General features: G+C 44.0%; 1 protein-coding gene across 3 annotated transcripts; it reads left to right on the top strand.

The window, feature by feature from the left end:
• The first annotated feature begins 918 nt into the window (after window positions 1-918).
• Window positions 919-20,377, top strand: adgre5a (adhesion G protein-coupled receptor E5a). Of its 3 annotated transcripts, XM_072705197.1 has the most exons (18): window positions 921-1,307; window positions 5,526-5,612; window positions 5,728-5,871; window positions 5,976-6,101; window positions 7,578-7,709; window positions 8,659-8,790; window positions 13,247-13,290; window positions 13,387-13,488; window positions 13,581-13,734; window positions 15,156-15,278; window positions 15,410-15,768; window positions 17,073-17,267; window positions 17,392-17,609; window positions 17,742-17,808; window positions 18,168-18,259; window positions 18,558-18,726; window positions 18,952-19,038; window positions 19,231-20,377. In XM_072705197.1, the coding sequence occupies exons 1-18, from the start codon at window positions 1,277-1,279 to the stop codon at window positions 19,270-19,272; spliced, it is 2,304 nt and encodes a 767-aa protein (XP_072561298.1). In that variant the 5' UTR covers window positions 921-1,276; the 3' UTR covers window positions 19,273-20,377. The 3 variants fall into 3 exon arrangements, with proteins under 3 accessions (XP_072561299.1, XP_072561300.1, XP_072561298.1); XM_072705198.1 differs by lacking the exon at window positions 7,578-7,709 and having other exon boundaries at window positions 919-1,307; XM_072705199.1 differs by lacking the exon at window positions 8,659-8,790 and having other exon boundaries at window positions 919-1,307.
• The last annotated feature ends 521 nt before the right edge of the window (window positions 20,378-20,898 follow it).

Raw genomic sequence — 20,898 nt, 5'->3', positions numbered from 1 at the left:
AGCCCCCAGGACTTTCTCTGGGCACTGTAAATGTATATATGTGTGTATATATGCATATATATATTGTGTATCTGCTTAGAAATATATAGGTTTTTGTCTATCTATATGGGTTTTGGAGCTGGTGATCTGTTTGCAGTAACATTTTGAATCAAACAACCCTCTCAAAGACGCCGTTGATGTTAATTCATCAGCGTTGATTCTTAATGATCACCATAAAATCACAGGCACCGTGTCACGATGAGAGACAACTTCTCTGCTAGACGCCGAATAGCTTGTGACCCTATAACCCCTCGTGTGAAGCTCACATGTACTGAAACAGGAAGGGAAACTAGGTTGCTGAAAAAATAAATGGTTTAGAAAGCAAAACAATTACTGGTTTAGCAGAAACCAAGAAAACCCTAATAAGTATATTTATTTCGTGTGGATGTCCCAGTGAGCCGGTGTTCTGACAAAACGTCCTACTTTATCAAAACATCCTACCGTAGTGCTGATAGATAGCCCTAACCCTAACTCTTACCTTAACCCTAACCCTAACCCCTAAAACCTAACCCTAATCCCAAGACGGTGGAACTGCACATGCGCAGAAAGGCTCGATAGCACGTCTCGATAGGTAGGATGTTTTGTCAGAACACCGGTTTGCCGAAGTACAAATGCTCAGTATTAGGCAACAAATACATTTATAAGTATACAAATGTATACTTTTTATATCTGAATATTTAATATAAGTATAAATACGGTTTTGCATTTAAATAAATTTAATTACAATGTTTCATTAGTTAATTCTTTACAACGTTGTAATGCCTGGTTTAATAGGTGATGTAATATCTGGTCTGGACGAATTTTGACGCACTTTCCACGATGATTCAATCGCGCCGGTTTGTCCTTAAAGAGACAGCCCACTGAATTTGCACACGCCCCCCTCACTTGACCACGGCGTGCTACGGGTGTGTCTTCTAGTTGCACTTTCGACACACTGCTTGAAAGAGGTCACTGTGGTTGGGAGAGGGTTTGGTTGGAGTAATAAAGAAGAGCGCATATTGTCGGGGGAGAGCAGATCTCGGGTAGCGGATCTCGGGCCGTTTGCCAAGGCTTACGGGGCGTCAGACTTTCCCGGCGACAAGGGAAAACTGGGACCTGATCCCACACAGAAAGCAGGAATTTCAGTAGCAGTTATAATAATATATTGCATTTAAGCCGAACGCACAACTGGGAGGACAGCACAAAGTAAACAGTGTTATATTCAGGAGTATTTCTGTACTTCTTCTTTTGTTTCACGATGGATCCCAAGATGTATCTTCTGTCTCTGGGTGAGTTGGACTCCTTGTCACTGTTTTTCATTAGAAATGGCAGGAGTGCGGTCGCCATCACTGCCCCTCAGTCCGCCTAGAGTGACACCGAATCAGTTTGTTGATACGATGGTGTTTTGGTCCGGTGCCGGAGATATTCCTTTAAGTGTGATACATTGAACGTTTTGGAAAGTCCAAAACTTTAAACTGATTCCATAACTAGCCTTATCTGTAACTATGATGTCATACCGAAATGGTTTTACAGAATTTCTCTATTTCTCGTATCAATGTTTCTTTGCGGTACCAGATACCAAAATAGTTCGTTTCCCTGACTCTCTCCCCACCCCCACACGAACATATCTGTATATATTATGTATGTTCGTATATATATAATTAATAATGATTATAATATAAATACATAATATAATTACAATTACAATTAATATATATATAATAATTTGTATAATTTATATAATTTGTATATAACAAAATTATTTTTTACAGTAGGTACAGATGCTCTTTGCTTTACGATGGTTCGACTTACAATATTTCAACTTTACGACTGTGCGATAGTGATTCCCAATCAGGACTCCACTTTGAATTCCGATCTGTTCCGTCCAGCAATACGCTGTTCGATGTCGAGCAACGGCAGCGTCCACGCAGCCACGGCGATCGCGAGTATGAATATCTAATACAGTTTTTACCAACGTATTGTACTGATTTTTTTTATGTAACCAAATAAACTTGCATTAATTTATTTACTTTTCAATTACTGATATTTAATCAGTTACAATAATTATTTACTTATTGAATGACAGTAGGTATTTACTCATCGTATCATATTCATATTCGACTTAAGATATTTCCCACTTACGATGGGGTTACGTTCTGATGAACAAGCAACACCTGTATGCAGGTTTTATTTTACAGTACTTGACTGGGTCATGTTTAGTCTCTTGGGTGTTTGAAACCCTTCCGGCAACGTTGATACATTCCTGGATCTTGTCCAGTCGACATGGCAGCATTGACTGGCCACCTCGTTCACCCGACCGGACATCCATGGACTCTTTTTTGGGGGTGTAGTAGAGTTTTTCAGAGGAAGCCCCACGCAGTAGATGAACGGAGGGAGCATTTTTGGACCTTAATGCTAACCAGGATTTGTGTGCTAAAGTGTGTCACGTAAAAGAAAAACTGTATACTTACTTTTGGCCCGCCCCTGCGTGTGTGTGTGTATGTATATATATATATATATAAAAATATATATATATATTAGGGCGGTCCACGGCACTATGGAAAATTTTGAATTTCATTAAAACCCACCTCCACAAGTTTAAATATGTTCTATCAGATGTAGTAAAGATATGATGTAAATATGGAGCAAATTGAACTACATTTAGAGGTCGCTCAAGGTCCCACAAGTTTGTTGTGGACTCAGATTAAGACAATTTGCCAAAATTCCAGGGTAAAATCAAATGAAAAAATTATCATCTCTTTAATTGCAAGTACTGTCATTAAATGGGAAGATGAAGGCGCAAAATTTCTTGGCTAAGGACCCAAGAGAATGGAATGACGACCCTTCGTACCAGGAACTTCAAACAGCAGCGTCAAAAATGAAGGTCGTGAATGATTGTGCAGAGAGAGCCATTGCATTGATGCAGCAATACAATTCATCCCTGACCAAGAACGAGGAGCAGAAGCAGTATCTCCTACGTTTGGTTGAAAGACACAGAAAGAAATATCCAACCTGCGCCAAGTCTACCCTTCTGAAAACGGAGTCGGGACAGCAACAGTGCGACACTGATGATAAAGAACATTAGAACGTTATGGGACAATATATAACAGTAAGAGTCCAGACAACCTGAATCCAAGATAGTATCAGCTAATTTGACATGTTTCTTCTGTTCTTTTTCACTCATGGAAATTCTAATTCTGTTTACTGCATGTTTTCCTTGTTTTATTGCATACAATTACACAATACAATATAGCTGTTGCAGTGTTGCATTACTACCAGCTTGAGCGACCTCTAAATAATGACCAATCATAATAAAATTTGGCAGACACATTTGTAATAAGGGGAAGAATAAAATTAGGGTTGTGGAGGGAAAGCTGTGTGAAGTTGTTAATTTTGGACCACCCTAATATATATATATATAAATACACACGTAAATAGATCTGATTAGACACAGCTGCGGAACCATGTCACCCACACAGCAGACCCCTACGTCAGTACAACGGGGCACAGCAGAAGGCAGGTAGCCATGGGAACCGACGCCATTACTGGGGTATGAGGTTCCGGAGCGCGGCGTGCGGGGGGGTTCTCAGATGGGGTATACCGTGAAGCCGGAAACGGGAACCAAAACCTGGGAACCAAACTGTAATTGTTGTTTTTCAGGGGTTGGCCTAGACCCCTTAGTTCTAGTGAAGGGAACCCTTAATGCTTCAGTGCACCGAGACATTTTGGCAACTCTATGCTTCCATCTTTGTGGGAACAGTTCGGGGAAGGTCCATTTCAGTTCCAGCATGACTGTGCCCCATTGCACAAAGCAAGGTCCATAAAGGGTTAGGTGAGTTTGGTGGGGAAGACCTCAGCCCCGTGGAACACCTTTTGGATGAACTAGAATGGAGACTGCAGCCAGGCCTACATGTGTAACATCGGTGTCTGACCTCACAGATGCTCTTCTGTATGAATGTGCAAAAATCCCCACAGACACACTATAATCTTACTGAAAGCCTTCCCAGAAGAGTGGCAGCTGTTTCAGCTGCAAAGGGGGGGCAACTACATATTAATGCCAATGGATTTAAAATGGAATTTCATTTCCTGTTGGTATAATGGCCACACATGTATTAAATACATCACATTAGTATGTATTATTATAATTATTTTACAATCCGTGTTAGACGGAATGTGATATTTACTTGAAATTCCTGAAACACTGCCTGTAAAAACAAAGCATTTTTTGCACCCTGTTTGTTTCCAAATGACCACAAAGATAACAGGACATGCTTATGAAATCTTCACCCGGCAGCAGTTTGCTCTAGAGTGCCCTGATCATTTTACATCACACTCCGATTCACTTCCTCTCTCCAGTAACAGTTTCCCCTCTCAGTCCAAAAACATGCTGAGGCTAATTTACCAAGTTGGCTGTAGGTGTGCATGTGTGAGTGAATGGTGTGTGTGTGCCCTGCGATGGGTTGGTGCCCCATCCTATGTTGTTCCCTGCCTTGTGCCCGTAGTCTCCAGGATAGGCTCCGGACCCCCCAGTGACCCTGAATAGGACAAGCGGTTTCTGAGAATGGATGGATGGATGGCAATAACTAATGCTTCTTAATACAGTTGGTTGATATATGAATGGACAGAGATGGATGACCCAATGTTGGAGCTAAGGGTCCTGTACGATGGGCTGTAGGACCAGTGTTTGTTTCTCTGTTGTGTGCATACAGGTGGTTCATTGGGTAGCACTGCCTTACATTTTCATGGTTGGGTGCTTTGAACTCCACCTCTGCTCTGTGTATGTGAAGTTTGTATGTTCTCCCTGTTTGTGTTGGTGTATTTCTGATACTCTGGTTTCTTCATGATCTCCGAAGACCTACATTTAGGCCATTTGATATCTCCGATTGTGTATGTGAGTGCTTGAATGTGCCCTACAATTGAATGCTATCCCACCCATGGGGGGGGGGGACTGCACATGTGAGACTTTAATAATATTTACGCATGCTGGCATCCATGCAAAGAAAACCTTCTCCTTATCACTGGTTCTGTTGCACTCCTGCTGTATGTATATTAAAAATATGTGCATAATATTCATAATGCCCACTGTCTAGTATGGATGTACAATATCAAACACGTAGTTAAGTAGTAAAGTTGAGAATTTGATATGCTTCAGCCTCCTGGTTAGCGAAATCTACAGAGGGGGACCTCCATCAGTCAGTGTGAAATCCCCCCCCCCCCCCCCCCCCAAAACCTTTTGGTAGGGTTGACACCCCACAATCTTTTTTCTGGCTACTGGTCTGCTTGCACGGCTCGACACCTCTGCACATAAATGTCGACCGACCGACCGACCACAGCAGGTTGGAGCGCTTTTCTCATGAAAACCCAGAGCTATAAATAGCCTGTAATGTTTTATTTGGATGATCTTTGATGCCTAGGAGACGCATGAGTTTTGGCACAGACTCCGCAAATGCAGTGGTGATGTCAGCCACCAGGACTGACACTAACCGTCGCTTCTCTCCTTGTGTCAGGGGTCATTTTTGGCTTGCTGAGGATGTCTTCCTGTAACAGATGTCCTACAGGCTATGTGAAAGATCGTCAAACAAAACTCTGTGTAGGTGTGTAACGTATAGTGTTCTTTTTACATCAGCAATTTCCATCTTTGTGTAATTGAAACCAAACTGTTAGCCAGTGTCTCAGCTGCCTTCCTGTCCGATTTCTCCTCACAAACAGATGATGACGAGTGCAAAGACTCCATTACATACTGTGGCGATAATGCAACATGTTTCAATACTGTGGGCAGCTACTACTGCCAGTGTGACACTGGCTTTAAATCGACATCCGAAACCTTCACTGCCATCACAGGGCAGTGCGAAGGTGAGGTATCAAATATCTGTATGGGTAATCACTGGATTGTACGTAATTTTGGCAAGACAGTTGTAATTGTCATGGCAACAAGCATCATTCTGTCTCTCTTGCAGATATTAACGAGTGTGACAAAGAGCCGGACATCTGTGGTCAAAATTATGACTGTTTCAATACAATAGGATCCTATTACTGCAAGTGCAAACCAGGATTCAGCTCTAGTAACCGTACCAGCTGTGAGGGTAAGGACAAGATGCGGGGACATTAAAGTTATGTGACTGGGGGAGGGGGGGCAGCAGATGTTTTCAGCAGGTCCAGGAGTCATCATCTGGCCTGCAGACAAGAAGTAACTTGTGTAACTTATCATGAAACCCAGTCAAAATGCTTCCACATACTTCTTTTCTACATTCTATACTCACCCCTCTTATCTAACGAGACAGTATTCCCCTATTCTCATCCAGAGGTGCTATTTGAATTTGATGTTAGCAAAATTATTATAAATTCCCGCAGAAATCCTTTATATCCAAGTTCATTTGATGCCCAAGCTCCCTGTCAGGCAAAGTGAGGTCACGTTTGGTCTAATTCAATGCATGATTTAGATCATAAATGTTAGTTCTTTTCAGATTGTGAGCATGAGCCCAGTGTGAGTGCTCAGCCAACAATATAGGATTTAAGGGTCACACTAACAAAAACCAAAAGGCTCAAGGACAGGCAAGGGGGACAGAACTTCCAGCACACAGTAACACAACCCTAAATGACTGACTGGAGAACAGAGCAGGACAGGCACTTAAATACACATTGAAAACTGGGGCAAACGAGGAACAGGTGTAAAACATAATCAATTAACCACTCAACTGAGGCAGAAGAACAAAGAGAAACAGAAAGAAACACTAATTAAACAGAGAACTAAGAGACGTAGAAAACACTGATCAAGAACACTAATCATACACTAGGAATTACTACACTAGGAAACTTAACTTGGAACAAAAATACACACAGGGAAAACCTACGACCAAGGGAACCAAACAGAACATAAACTGGGGGAAACGGAAACCCAAATAAAATCTAATAAACACATGAGGCCAGTCTCAAACCCATAACCAGCAGGTACTCAGTTTCTGAACCACAGGCTGAGGCCACTGAGATATGTGGCAGTCCAGGGATAAGGGGAAACACACTAGGGACTTAAGGGGCATGTGACAAGGAGGCGGACAGGATAGCCAGCACCACCTGCTGGCTAAACGGGGAGGAGACGCGAAGGGCAGGGTTGACGGTACAGACCCTGACACCCCCCACCCGCCACCTAAACTATATAGAGCTGGTTTGGGATGAGTTGGATCAAAGTGTAAAAGCAAAGTAGGCGGCTTGGAAATTCCTTCAGGACTCTTGGAGAAGCATTCCAGGGGGCTACATGTGGAAGCTGGTTGAAAGAATAACAAAAGTCTGCAGTACTGTCCTCAAAGCAAAAGGGAGCTGATTTGAAGTGTCAAAAATCTGAGAAAGTTTTCAGATGTTGATTTCTCTTGGTCGCTGTAATGTTTGATTTGTATTTAATTGCCCTGCAGCCTTTTACTAAAAGTAACACAGTTGAAACCGAGAGAAATGCTTCACACGCTGGTGTGTCCAGACTTCTGACTGGTAGAGTCTATGCAGTGTTTCTTTTAAAGGCCATCATGTCTCTCTTGGTGGAGGACCAGATACGTCTCTTCTCTTTCCAGATATTGATGAATGTGCAGCTAACGTGTCCAGATGTGGAGCGGGAGGGACTTGCCAGAACCAGCCAGGCAGCTATCGCTGCGATTGTCACCCTGGATTCCACCTATATGGCGACACTAAGGCGCCTTGTGTGGGTGAGAGACAGCTGACCCCTGCCTGTCATGGTTGTTTAGCATAGACCAGGGGTGTCAAACTCAAGGACCTTGGGCCACATCCAGCCCATGGTACAATTGTATCCAATTGTATGCATGATAATACACATCTTGTACCTATCACACCTCCGCCGGTATTTACCACCCACATCACTAGCATTACAAATCCCAGATTGCACAGCGATAGCTGGCATGTTGACACGTCAATCAAGGTAGGGTTGCACGATATCACATTGTGATGTACTCGTGATTAAATAGTGCATGCGTAATCATCACTAGGGCTTCAGATGACGGGCGAAACATTTGTCTGGATGCCGGGTTTTCGTAACTATACGGACATTTACTTACACCTACAGTTTGACAAGCAGATTATTAGTAATCTGTATGAATTCATTTACATTTAAGAAAACCACCGACGTCTTTTTGTCTTTATTTATCCACAACATGTCCTCTTTCAAAAGATGTTGTGACTGTTGAGCTGTCGCTTTCCTCACCACTAGATCAGTGCTTATCGCTTCCATTATATACCATAACAGTAGGACGTAGCACAAACCAAATTTAATAAACATAAGGATTAGGGTTGGGTATCGTTTGAATTTTATTTTATTATTTATTTCGTGAGCAGGACAGACTTTGTGCAGAAACACTAATTCTTTATCAGCTCAGGTGACCTGAAAGTCCAGCCCGTGAACCTCGCCTCCCTCCAGCCAAGGAACTGGATCTAAAAATGCCCCAGTGCTCCTCGCAGTGCCACCACACCACCTGATCAGTTAATAAGAATCCCCATTTAATGCCGATACATCCCATAGTGACAAGAACAGCTTAAGAGAGGGATTTGAGTTCTGTTTACCGTGTTGTGAAGGAAGTGGTTAAGTGCTTTACATGCTAGTGTATCCAGACTTCTGACTGGACACGTCTCTTCTCTTTCCAGATATTGATGAATGTGCAACTAACGTGTCCAGATGTGGAGTGGGGGGGACTTGCCAGAACCAGCCAGGCAGCTATCGCTGCGATTGTCATCCTGGATTCCACCTATATGGCGACACTAAGGCGCCTTGTGTGGGTGAGAGACCGCTGACCCCTGCCTTTCATGGTTGTTTAGCATAGACCAGGGGTGTCAAACTCAAGGACTTGGGCCACATCCAGCCCATGGTACAATTGTATCCAATTGTATGCATGATAATACACATCTTGTACCTATCACACCTCCGCCGGTATATACCACCCACATCACTAGCATTACAAATCCCAGATTGCACAGCGATAGCTGGCATGTTGACACGTCAATCAAGGTAGGGTTGCACGATATCACATTGTGATGTACTCGTGATTAAATAGTGCATGCGTAATCATCACCAGGGCTTCAGATGACGGGCGAAACATTTGTCTGGATGCCGGGTTTTCGTAACTATACGGACATTTACTTACACCTACAGTTTGACAAACAGATTATTAGTGCGGCTAAAATATTAGTAATCTGTATGAATTCATTTACGTTTAAGAAAACCACCGACGTCTTTTTGCCTTTATTTATCCACAACATCTCCTCTTTCAAAAGATGTTGTGACTGTTGAGCTGTCGCTTTCCTCACCACTAGATCAGTGCTTATCGCTTCCATTATATACCATAACAGTAGTACGTAGCACGAACCAAATTTAATAAACATAAGGATTAGGGTTGGGTATCGTTTGAATTTTATTAATTCCGATTCACACAGCGGAAGTGGACCGCAACGGAAATGCAGCGGCTGGTCTATATTATTGGTCCAGGATGCCGGAGACTATTATTGCTGACAGTCGGGCAGATTGCAGGGGAGGTTTTTGAAGAGGTTTGAGAAGGAAGTGAAATGTTATTGTCACTTATTATCTGTTTTCTATGTTTGATCTGAGCACAAAATCGGAAATGGAAAAACAAGTCATTATCTATCTTGTCATTTTGGTTCACCAAAGCAAAAATGGAAAAACGAGATAACGAGCGCTCACATTCTATTTCGGTTTTTTCATCTGACGCAAGCGGCGTTACCCTCGGATGTGACAAGTTACTTGCGGAAAACATCTTAGCTAAATCATGGTCATGTTGTATTAATTTGTTCCCACGCATATTGAAACGCTTTCAATAAAGGCATTAAAGTGTTGTGGCTTTGTGTGGTGCCATTTCAATTCCATAAGGCTAAAAAAAGCAGGATAAATGTTTAGATAACAAAAATATCTTTATTCTGAACATTCAGAATGTCCCAGTAGCAATGGGAGTAAAATGATAACTAAAGTGCATTCAGCGCACAACTCCTGCCTGCAACCAAACCAAACCAAATGCTGTCACCGCTCTGTGACACTCCTCAATTTTTTTTTGGTCATCTTCCCCTTTAATGCCAATGAGAGTGGCGCATCGCGCATCTTCCCCTTTGATGCCAATGAGAGTGGTGCATCGCGCATCTTCCCCTTTAATGCCAATGAGAGTGGCGCATCGCGCATCTTCCCCTTTAATGCCAATGAGAGTGGCGCATCGCGCATCTTCCCCTTTAATGCCAATGAGAGTGGTGCATCGCGCATCTTCCCCTTTAATGCCAATGAGAGTGGTGCATCGCGCATCTTCCCCTTTAATGCCAATGAGAGTGGTGCGTCGCGCATCTTCCCCTTTAATGCCAATGAGAGTGGTGCGTCGCGCATCTTCCCCTTTAATGCCAATGAGAGTGGTGAGTCGCTCATCTTCCCCTTTAATGCCAATGAGAGTGGCGCATCACGCATCTTCCCCTTTAATGCCAATGAGAGTGGCGCATCGCGCATCTTCCCCTTTAATGCCAATGAGAGTGGTGCATCGCGCATCTTCCCCTTTAATGCCAATGAGAGTGGTGCATCGCGCATCTTCCCCTTTAATGCCAATGAGAGTGGTGCGTCGCGCATCTTCCCCTTTAATGCCAATGAGAGTGGTGCGTCGCGCATCTTCCCCTTTAATGCCAATGAGAGTGGTGAGTCGCTCATCTTCCCCTTTAATGCCAATGAGAGTGGCGCATCGCGCATCTTCCCCTTTAATGCCAATGAGAGTGGCGCATCGCGCATCTTCCCCTTTAATGCCAATGAGAGTGGTGCATCGCGCATCTTCCCCTTTAATGCCAATGAGAGTGGCGCATCGCGCATCTTCCCCTTTAATGCCAATGAGAGTGGTGCATCGCGCATCTTCCCCTTTAATGCCAATGAGAGTGGTGCATCGCGCATCTTCCCCTTTAATGCCAATGAGAGTGGTGCGTCGCGCATCTTCCCCTTTAATGCCAATGAGAGTGGTGCGTCGCTCATCTTCCCCTTTAATGCCAATGAGAGTGGTGCATCGCGCATCTTCCCCTTTAATACCAATGAGAGTGGTGCATCGCGCATCTTCCCTTTAATGCCAATGAGAGTGGTGCATCGCGCATCTTCCCCTTTAATACCAATGAGAGTGGTGCATCGCGCATCTTCCCCTTTAATGCCAATGAGAGTGGTGCATCGCGCATCTTCCCCTTTAATGCCAATGAGAGTGGTGCATCGCGCATCTTCCCCTTTAATGCTAATGAGAGTGGTGCATCGCGCATGTTCCCCTTTAATACCAATGAGAGTGGTGCATCGCGCATCTTCCCCTTTAATGCCAATGAGAGTGGTGCATCGCGCATCTTCCCCTTTAATACCAATGAGAGTGGTGCATCGCGCATCTTCCCCTTTAATGCCAATGAGAGTGGTGCATCGCGCATCTTCCCCTTTAATGCCAATGAGAGTGGTGCATCGCGCATGTTCCCCTTTAATACCAATGAGAGTGGTGCATCGCGCATCTTCCCCTTTAATGCCAATGAGAGTGGTGCATCGCGCATGTTCCCCTTTAATGCCAATGAGAGTGGTGCATCGCGCATCTTCCCCTTTAATGCCAATGAGAGTGGTGCATCGCGCATGTTCCCCTTTAATACCAATGAGAGTGGTGCATCGCGCATCTTCCCCTTTAATGCCAATGAGAGTGGTGCATCGCGCATGTTCCCCTTTAATGCCAATGAGAGTGGTGCATCGCGCATGTTCCCCTTTAATACCAATGAGAGTGGTGCATCGCGCATCTTCCCCTTTAATGCCAATGAGAGTGGTGCATCGCGCATCTTCCCCTTTAATGCCAATGAGAGTGGTGCATCGCGCATGTTCCCCTTTAATGCCAATGAGAGTGGTGCATCGCGCATGTTCCCCTTTAATACCAATGAGAGTGGTGCATCGCGCATCTTCCCCTTTAATGCCAATGAGAGTGGTGCATCGCGCATGTTCCCCTTTAATGCCAATGAGAGTGGTGCATCGCGCATCTTCCCCTTTAATGCCAATGAGAGTGGTGCATCGCGCATCTTCCCCTTTAATGCCAATGAGAGTGGTGCATCGCGCATCTTCCCCTTTAATACCAATGAGAGTGGTGCATCGCGGCTGGCTGTCCCTGCTTGTGAGGTGCTAGTGTTACCCGCGGCTGCAGATGGTTCATTTGGGCTCGGAGGCCGTAAGGCGTCAAACACAGTGCGCTCTTTCAGATCGATCCCCTGCTGCCTTAAATGTCTGGATAGGTTGCATGTACAACCCTTTGAATAGCTTATTAGTTTCATGCCTGTATTGCTCTCTACTTTATCCTTTTCCTGTCTAGTGCAGCGAACCCCCACTTCTCAGCATTTGCCACGATCCGTGTTTGAGGCCTATTGCACTATTTTTTGTAAACAATTCACCAAGGATAGTAGTTGGAAAGTTTTACATTGAATAGCTAACAAATGAGTGAACTGGCAGAAGTAAATAAAGTAACACCCTGTTAAATGAATGTGTTTATTTTGGCTGAGCTGAGGTGATTATACAAACCTAACCTAAGTTTACAAACTTTTCACCATTCAGTGTTTGTGTTTCACACTGTTGTCACGCATGCTAGCTTGTTGCGCGTTGATGCATCACATATTCACCTAATTCAGGTCCTGGCAGGTGGCCACGCATGTTGTTGTAGATATGTAGTGTTTAGAAACTGATAAGCAAAATCGAAATTCGAAAGAAGAAATTAGGTATCCGGTACCAGGTATTTTCTTATCAGTTCTAAGTTGTAACCTACTTTCAGTTCCCTACCCTAGTAAGGATATGCCAAATTTATACAGATTACTAACTTGTCACAGGACGCATCTCATTAATATTTTAGGTGTACTAAAAAATGTATGCCACTGGTGTATTTTCCGTTTAATGTCATTTGTTTGTTTAATCTATAAGTTTGGTTGGTTCTGAATTGTAAGATTTCTTGGGAGAAGTTAAGTTCACATTTCTGTATGAATAATCCGTCATAATACGTCTGACTAAACATGGTGAATTTAAGACTGTTCTTCATAAATACTGATCTGGTTTGGCCCTCAAATTAAGCCCAGTTTTTAATTTTGCCCCCCCCCCCTCTGTGATTGAGTTTGTGATCCTTAGTCCTCTAGTGACTGGGGGAGGGGGGAACAAGAGGGAGGAAGCCAAGTGGCTTGACTGGATTCACTGAGCCTCTGCTATTTGCTCCTACAGCCCTGAACTGTGACCAGTTCCAGCCTGATAATGTCACCAAACAGGTAGGCACATGAATGTGAATGGGCGACATGGCATCGAAATAAATCTGCTCTCGACCAGCGTCTGAGTTTTGTCACCTGTCATTATCTTCTTCCAAGACCCTACCAGAGCTTGCAAAAGAGTTGACATTCTTCAGATCCAAATGCTTGGCATTGAAAAAGACGACTAGAGGAGGAGGAAGTGGAGAAATGCTGTTAGAGGTAATTAACCTTCACGCATGTGCGTCACTGACCCGTCTCGGCTAAAAGAAACACAGTTGATTCTCTCTTTCTTTCATCCTTTCACTCTGAAGATGCTGCTGTCTATGATAGATAAGTTACTCTCATCTGGGCCACTGGGTGACAACAAGAAGGTGAGCAGACTGCTGGCCCTGACCGAGAACGCCATCTTCATGGTCACTCTGCTGCTGAAGGAGCCTCGGACCCAGATGGCATCCAACCACACAGGTACATGCCCCGAACCACGACCCGGAGCGGAGTTCCTGCAAACTTCATGCAGATTTAGTTACATTCTAGTTACATTCGCTGGGGGTTGGGTGGAGGCAGGGTTGTGGGAGGTGAGGTAGTTTTTTGGCCTTTTGGTGGGGAAATTTACTGTGAAGAGTAGGGAAAGTCCATTATCTTTGAACTTGTGCACCATCAGTCATTGTTATGCCAGTCTGTGATGCTATTCTTTAATGGGTTCAGCTTGTAACGCTCTTGCTGAATTTTCGTTATGTGATTTGGGGCGTATTGTGTTGGAAAGGGCGCTATATAAAAATTCATTGAATTGAATGTAGTAACTTAGCTGACTTAGCGCAGGAGTAACTTAAGGATTTCAGGGACCCAACCGGCAATGTGGGTCTAATCTACTACACTAACTCTAAAGCATACTTAAAAATACTCATTTGGTGTTGTGCTATTCATTGTCACATTTGTACTTGTTCTGTCCACACTTTACGGCAGATATAAGCAGCTGTTTTGAGCCCTATGAGGAGATAGAAATGTAAGCTGTGTTTCAAGTGCAAAACGAAGGCACTAAAGAACAAAAAGAAGGGGTGTTATGTGGTCATATGGTGGAGTATGTGACCATAATTAGAGTTCTTGAGGCTCATTGGGTTTGTGGGCTCTTTCTGTTCAGTGTGTGTGTGTGTGTGTGTGTGTTTTCCTACCAGAACCAAATACTGCAAATGTGTGTGATGTCAGTGGATTAGACTGGGCGCCTCGATGTCCCGTTGATATCCAGGGAGTCTCCTGCTTTATATCCTACACCTGCTCATTCACCAGATCACCAACTACTGAAAACACATAAATGGAACTTTCCACAAAGACTAAACTTTCCCGGCGTGATTGTATTTTTTTGTGCTGTCCCATTGCCATTTCAGATTACAGCATTTTTTTAATTGACTTTCAGTTCCTAGGATAGCTGTAATGTTAGGGACAATCAGGATATCGGTTAAAATTCATTCCAACCCTCATTAAGGATTCAATTTCACTTCATTAAGCAGGTGATTGTTCGACGAGTAGCGCAGAAGCATTACCTGAAAGTGCTCCGAATCCCTCGTGATGGCACTGCAGTGTCATTATGAAAACACACTGTCAAATTATCTATTCCGAAATGCAGGTGGAATGACGAATAGTAAAGTTCTAATGAGGTTTGGGAGTCGGGAATGAAATTCTGCCCATCCTGTGCTGTTCTGGGGTTTGTGGTGCCTTCCAGAACCTAAACAGCTGTTATGTCATCACTAAATCAGTATTATGATAATAATAATAATGATAATGATAATAAAAATAACACAGTAATATAACTCCGTCATATTAAACATAACAGGTTAGAAAAGAAGAACGTGCCAATAACAGAACAATTAACAGTAATCCTCTCTGGGCAGAGGTGGAGATTCTGGTGAACAGAAGCACAGTGCCGCCTCAGGGTCCAGTCAGCTTGTCATCCCAGTACACCAGACTGGATACTCACTGGGAGACAGCCGCAGGAGCGATCGACAAATACCCAGGTTCCCTCCGTCTCTGTATTTCATCACACTTTACCTTCTGTTTTGACCACTAACACATGACTTTTGCAACTTTACGTTATCTTAGTATTCTGGAAAATCACCCTTCCTAACTGTCATGTGTCTATCTTCAGGGTTTGCCTTCACCTCCCTGCTCAGCTACAACAGCCTGGAGAAGTCCACCAATGGCTTCTTCCATGGGATGGGCAAAATGAGCCAAGTGAGAGGGTACCAGATCATCTCCAAGGTGGTGACGGCCAGCGTTAGCAACAGGAACACTCGAGAACTACAGGAACCGGTCACGTTTGACTTCAGCCACACGCAGTTCGCTGAGAAGGGAAAGCCTGTGTGTGTGTTCTGGAACGCCAGCCTCGGGGGTGGAGGCTGGTCTCCGGTGGGCTGCACGATGGTGACGTCAAACCCCAACCACACCATCTGCAACTGCACCCACCTCAGCAGCTTCGCTGTCTTGATGGCGCTCTATGACATAGAGGTGAGTCGAGCACCACAAACCTCAAACTAGTATTTCCTCTTTATATATAGTACTGTGTTCCATCGAACAAAAAGATCTAGATTTATACTATTTATGGAATATGGTAAAAGTTGGACGAAGCTAGTATGTAGCATTGGGACAGATCTCTTAATCATTGAATTCAGGTGTTACATTCAGACCCATTGCCACAGGTGTATAAAATCAAGCACCTAGCCATGCAGTCAGGTTAGCAAACATTTGTGAAAGAATGGGTCGTTCTGAAGAGTTCAGTGAATTCAAGCGTGGTGCTGTCATAGGATGCCACCTTTGCAATAAGTCAGTTTGGGAAATTTCTTCCTTGCTAGGTATTCCATGGTCAACTGTAAGTGGTATTTTCGCAAAGGTTAAGCATTAAAGAACACCAGAAACTCAGCCATGAAGTGGCAGACCACGTGAAGTGACAGAGCACTGTGGACTCAACTGCAAACTTCCTCTGGCATTAACTCCAGTACAAAAACTGTGCCCGACTGCATTGTGCCAACTGTAAAGTTTGGTGGAGGAGGGATAATGGTATGGGGGTGTTTTTCAGGGGTTGGGCCCTTAGTTCCAGTGAAGGGAACTCTTAATGCGTCAGAATACCAAGACATCATGGACAATTCTATGCTTCCAACTTTGTGGGAACAGTTTGGGGAAGGCCCTTTTCTGTTCCAGCATGACTGTGCACCAGTGCACAAAGCAAGGTCCATAAAGACATGGTTGGGTGAGCTTGGTGTGGAAGAACTTGACTGACCCACACAGAGCCCTGACCTCAACCCTATCAAATACCTTTGGGATGAACTAGAACAGAGATTGTGAGCCAGACCTTCACGTCTAAAATCGGTGCCTGACCTCACAAATGCTCTTCTCGATAAATGGACAAACATTCCCACAGACACACTCCAAAATCTTGGAAAGCCTTCCGAGAACAGTGGAAGCTGTTATGACTGCAAAGCAGCAAACTCCATATTGATGACTATGGATTTAGGTGCTTAGCTAGATTCTTTTGTACACCTGTGGCAATGGGTCTGAATGAAACACCTGACTTCAATGATTAAGAGGTTTGTCCCAATATTACACACTTCTTTTGTCCATATAGTTTCTGTGAATATGAATGTTATAAAAGTTCCTGTAGGTACAATGGCCATGTGTCCCAATACTTTTGTTCATATAGTGGCTAAAATCAAGTCATATGCTTTACAAGCAAGTGTATCCAGACTTCCGACTGGTGCTGCATTTGTATGTCCTCATGACAGCTACCTCCTAACAGCATCTAATCTCCCCCACAGGACACATTCGAGTTGCAGTTGATCTCGTGGGTGGGGCTGTTCCTGTCGCTGCTCTGCCTACTGCTCTGCATTGCCACCTTCTACTTCTGCAAATCCATCCAGGGGACCCGCAACACCATCCACCTTCACCTCTGCATCAGTCTGTTCGTCGCCTACCTCGTCTTCCTCGTGGGAATTTCCAGAACGGAGAACAAGGTGAAGCCTCCGACCATAGCCTGTGCATGTATCTCCACCATTTTCCCTACTGAGGTCATAATATGTGTGTAGGTGTATCTAAGCCCTCCTTCATAGCATGATCTCTGGCCGTGTTGCCCATCAGGGTGCCTGTAGCTTCATAGCAGGCCTTCTCCACTTCTTCTTCCTGTCCGCCTTCTGCTGGATGTGCCTGGAAGGTGTGCAGCTTTACCGCATGGTGATGCTGGTCTTCAACACCACACTGCGGAAGCGCTACTTGCTGGCCGCTGGCTATGGCATCCCCGCCGTCATCGTGGCGATATCCGCCTCCGTCAACGCAAAGGGCTACGGAACAGATCGCCAGTGAGTGGCATTGTTGTCTATAGACCCAGCTGGCTCTCATCCCAATGCATCCGTGGTCACGGTCTACTGCCGGCATCAATGAACGTCAGTAGTGTTTGTTGGGTTTCTCAAGTGTCCTCTGTTGTGTTGTAGCTGTTGGTTGAGCCTAAAGGACAATTTCATCTGGAGCTTCTTCGGCCCTGTCTGTGTCATCATCATTGTGAGTATTTCTTTTGTCTCTTTTATTTTTTTATCATCGGTGCAGTGCGATTGGTTACCTTCACCATGTTCTTCATGAAGAAGACATAAGGGTTCTGGTTAACAGTAAGGATCATTCTGTTCCGGCTCATTGCACATTATAAACCATCACAAAGCTTGTCTTTAGTCTTTGGCCTGGAAGTGCTCACTGTCCAGTGGTTTTGGACCCCATCTCTGCACTGCCATCCTGCCTTGCAGATTCTGGGGGGGGGGCATTGAGTTACAGCTGCAGGCCTACGGCAGGGGAAGAGCAGCTGCATTGCTAACGGCGGACTGTTTACATAATGCCACTGTCACGCCGCTTCTCTTTCTCTCTGACAGCTGAATGTTTTTTTCTTCATCATCACGGTGTGGAAGTTAGCAGAGAAATTTTCCAGCCTTAACCCTGACCTCTCCAGTTTACGGAAAATTAAGTAAGTCCCTCACATTCCTGTCACTACTGTTCATCACTGACATCACTCTGTGTTATTTGCTAATTGTTTACTGTTAACATTATGCAATATTTTTATCAGTTGAACGTAACATGATTTCACAATCAGATTGACATAAGGGAGTTTTTTTTTTTTTTTTTTGAGGGAACCAAAATAGAAAAAAGCCCATTTAGAAACATCAGTATCTGCCAGCTGTGGTAGTGGCCCAAATTACATTCAACAATATTTGTAGTTTGTAGACATGCAGTATACATGGTTGTATCTCTGCTGCCACCTGCAGGACATTTACAGTCACAGCTATAGCACAACTCTGCATCCTGGGCACTATGTGGGTCTTTGGCTGCTTCCAGTTCGAGAAGAACACACTGGTCATGTCCTACCTCTTCACCATCTTCAGCAGCATCCAAGGGATCCTTGTGTTCGTCATGCATTGCCTCGGCTCCAAACAGGTCTGGCCCATGCACAGGGTCTGCAGTAAAGCTAAAGTTCAGGCGGCACCTTAAACTTGAGAATCATAACGTTCACTGATGTGTCTAGAAGTGTCCGTGCTGCCGTCACGCTTGCCAAGTCGCTGCCAGGCACTACTGCCGATGCCCGAGTGCTGTTTGTGTTTGTAAAATCCAGAAAGTTCTGCTGATTTGCACGTCTTTTTAACTCGTTGGCATTTGGCTCAGGTACGAGAGGAGTACAGCAGGTTCCTGACCAATTGCAGGCCTCAGAAGTATTCAGAGTTCAGCAGTAACAAGTCCAGCAATTCACAGGTAGACACACACACACACACACACATTAAGCACTAATACATACCTATTGCCTGAAAGATTATTTAAAAATTTGAGGTCTTGAATAAAGAATCTACAGTATGCATGACCAGCCACACATTTTCATATTTCTTACTGTTAAAATTTGGACCCGCTTCAAACACTAACTCTGGGACCATTTCTTTCCTTTTATAGGCCTTCAGAAGCTCTGATTATACAGGAGAGTCGAAGATCTGAGGGATCGTTAACCATCCCGTGTCGCAGTTACAGCTGTTCTCTTGCCAGCTTCCCTGTATTGCTCCGCTTACCCTTTTCTGAGCGCAAAAAACCTTTGTGCCGGGGCTCCGACTGGAGTATGGCCACAAAATGGACACCTCAGATGCTATTGGTTTTTGTTAAATGATTGAGCTCCTTTAGGAAAGAGAACAACCACTAGCAGACGGCCAGCTGACCTCAGTGCTGTCCCTCAGCTGATCGGGTCCACTTTCTCATGGAATGTATTGTGGAAAAGTTTGGACGATTAAGAGCAAACCACTTCGCCAGTGAGCACACACATTCACGGTACGGTGCAGTCTGCTGTGGTCATGAAGCTTTCTTGCCATTTCTGCGCTCTACGGGGCAAAATTTAGCACTGTTTGGAATTAATCTTTTGACCGTATGCAAGGTAATTAAGCCACAGTTTAGAAGCTAAACCAGGCTTAGAAGAGTAACTAGGCTTAGGTCCCATCATTCACTTTAAATATAAAAGGTGTGTTACAACTCGAGAAATTCTTTCATTCACGCTGTTGTATGCGCTTGTGGGAATTTTACTTACACAAAAATGTTCCGAGGGCAGAAGGAAAAATGAGTCGTTCAGAGAGATAACCAATTAGATTGTAGAAAAGGTGGGTCCAAGCAACTACAGGAGGTAGGACCAAGACATCAGATTGGTTGGTCCCGCCTCCTCTAGTTGCTTGGAGCAACCTCCTCTATAATTTGATTGGTTCAGAGATATAACCAATCATTCTTCCTTCTGCCCTCAGAACACTGTTGTGAGTAAAACTCCCATGAGCATCACACACAGTAAATTCTTAAAGGTGGAAAGTGAAGGTCTTGTGTTTCACTTTATTTCTAAAAATCGCACACTGTGTGTACAATGGTCTCCCCCACCATTCATATCTGAAAGCGTATTACTGCTGTTACACATAAAAAGATTCTGAGTTTGCTTCCGGGCTGTCTGGGGACATTAGCGTCTCTGAATATGAATGTTGCCAAGTTTTCTATCATTTGACGTTTTTGACAAATGTTTTTTGTAGTCCTTGACTTCTTTTCAATTAAAGCTAATTTATATATTATACTTAAAGAGATTTCACATTATGTTAATTACCAAGGTTGATGTCTCCATTCATTTATATGTTGTATGTTTAGCCTGTGCTGTTGTACTTTTGTGTGTATGTGTGATGATTTATATAAGTGTAGCTATTTGATTGTCAATATTTCCCAAGTTTTTTGCAAAGTCTCAAGACTCTTAGAACCTGATGCATAGGGAGCTGCTGCGGGTTAGGGTTTTTGGGATGACTTCTCGATTAGCCAATAATAAAACAGTGGTTCTCTACTCCAGCCCTGGAGACCCACCGTTATTGGCTGATTGAGAGATCATCCCAAAAATCCGCACCAATACCGGCTTTTTGTGGATCAGCTTCCCTACCTCTGGCTGCGTTTTTCCACCTGGGTTGGAAAATTAATACCCAGCATGGCGAAACAGTACCATCTACTGGTGAATGGCCTCAAATACAAATTTTTAAATCTGGAAACGTATGTAGAGATAAACTCTAGGTTATGAGACTTATTTACTATTGAATAATTACTAGTACCTTTTAATTC

This window comes from Paramormyrops kingsleyae, chromosome 22, assembly GCF_048594095.1.
Source record: "Paramormyrops kingsleyae isolate MSU_618 chromosome 22, PKINGS_0.4, whole genome shotgun sequence".
Lineage (NCBI taxonomy): Eukaryota > Metazoa > Chordata > Actinopteri > Osteoglossiformes > Mormyridae > Paramormyrops > Paramormyrops kingsleyae.
This window is presented reverse-complemented; position numbering and strand designations above follow the sequence as displayed.